Here is a 1,659-nt window from a genome sequence, read left to right as displayed (position 1 = left end):
ACACCACACACCACACACACACACACAGTACATACACGCCACACACACATACACACACACACACACATACACACATACACACGCACACACACACACACACACACACACCACACACACATACACACACACACACACACACACACACACATACACACACACACCACACACACATACACACACATACACACACACACACACACCACACACATACACACACACACACACACGTACACACACACACACCACACACACATACACACATACACACACACACACACACACACATACACACAACATACACGCCACACACACACACACACACACACATAAACATAAACACACATACACACACATACAGTATACACACACACACACACACGCACGCACACACACACGCACGCATGCACACACGTACTGGTACGTACTGACTGCCGTCCCCACGATGACCACGCATCTCACACACTCATATCCTGGTGGATTTGAATCATGTAACACACACACACACACACACACTTCTGAATATGAGAGTCAGGGTGTTTCAGTTTCATACATTTAAAGTATTTGAAAGGATTTTTAAAGTCCTGTAGGTGATCCATGTCTGATTTCTCTATCCTAGGTTAGGAGGGAAGAGAAGGGGGGGCCGGGGGTCCTCTGTCTAACGTTAGGAGGGGGGGGGGGGGGGACTGTCCTCTGTCTAACGTTAGGAGGAGGGGGGGGGGGGGGACTGTCCTCTGTCTAACGTTAGGAGGAGGGAGGGGGGGGGGATGACCTCTGTCTAACGTTAGGAGGAGGGGGGGGGGGGACTGTCCTCTGTCTAACGTTAGGAGGGGGGGGGGGGGGGACTGTCCTCTGTCTAACGTTAGGAGGAGGGGGGGGGGGGGGATGTCCTCTGTCTAACGTTAGGAGGAGGGGGGGGGGGGGGACTGTCCTCTGTCTAACGTTAGGAGGGGGGGGGGGACTGTCCTCTGTCTAACGTTAGGAGGGGAGATCCTCTGTCTAACGTTAGGAGGGGGGGGGGACTGTCCTCTGTCTAACGTTAGGAGGGGGGGGGTCCTCTGTCTAACCTGCTCTGTTGTTTCTCCTCCAGGCCAACAGCCAGGCCTGCGTCGGCAAATACGCCTCCGGCGTGGACAGCGCTGCTGCCGGAGAGTCCCTCTACGTGGCCAACCACGCCTATTAAAACACTCTCTGCACACGCCACCCACCACCTCAACTTCCTGTCCTACCACCCGACACCCAACACTCAACGCCCCACCCCTTCCTGTCCCCACCGCCCGACGGAAGCTGCCGCGCCTCGGCCGGCGCGGCCTGGGGAACCTGGCCCTCTGACGCCCTCCAGACCCAAGACCTGGACACTGTTCCGCCATCTTGGTAATAATAAAACACAGAGGCTTAGAGAGACATGCAAAAAAAACTTTCTTTGGGTTTCTGCTTCAAAGAGAAGATTCTAAAAAAAAACGTTGTGCCTGCATTCCCCCTGCTTTAGTTTTTCTAATCACGGTATTTCCTGGTGAAGAGATCCTCTGCGTCATGTTTTTACACAACATGCACTATTATTCCTTGTTCTCGTAACACCAGTGTAAGGCTTCGAACTACAACTATTGAATAAAGTATCCTACCCAAACCCATCGACTGTGCTTCCTCTTCACTGGAACAGCC

The 1,659-nt window shown here is 53.0% G+C and overlaps 1 protein-coding gene across 1 annotated transcript in view; it reads left to right on the top strand.

The window, feature by feature from the left end:
* aldoab (aldolase a, fructose-bisphosphate, b) overlaps nucleotides 1-1,180 on the top strand; it is a gene marked incomplete at both ends in the record, with an annotated part of 5,813 nt that extends 4,633 nt beyond the window's left edge. Inside the window, one exon of the mRNA XM_084456484.1 lies at nucleotides 1,088-1,180. Coding sequence (XP_084312610.1) covers nucleotides 1,088-1,180 — 93 coding nt within the window. The remainder of the gene's footprint in view (nucleotides 1-1,087) is intronic.
* Between the last annotated feature and the right edge of the window lie 479 nt (nucleotides 1,181-1,659).

Source organism: Borostomias antarcticus (assembly GCF_949987555.1).
Source record: "Borostomias antarcticus genome assembly, chromosome: 22".
Taxonomy (NCBI): domain Eukaryota; kingdom Metazoa; phylum Chordata; class Actinopteri; order Stomiiformes; family Stomiidae; genus Borostomias; species Borostomias antarcticus.
Note: the sequence above shows the minus strand (reverse complement) of the source record. Positions and strands in the feature narration are given on the sequence as shown.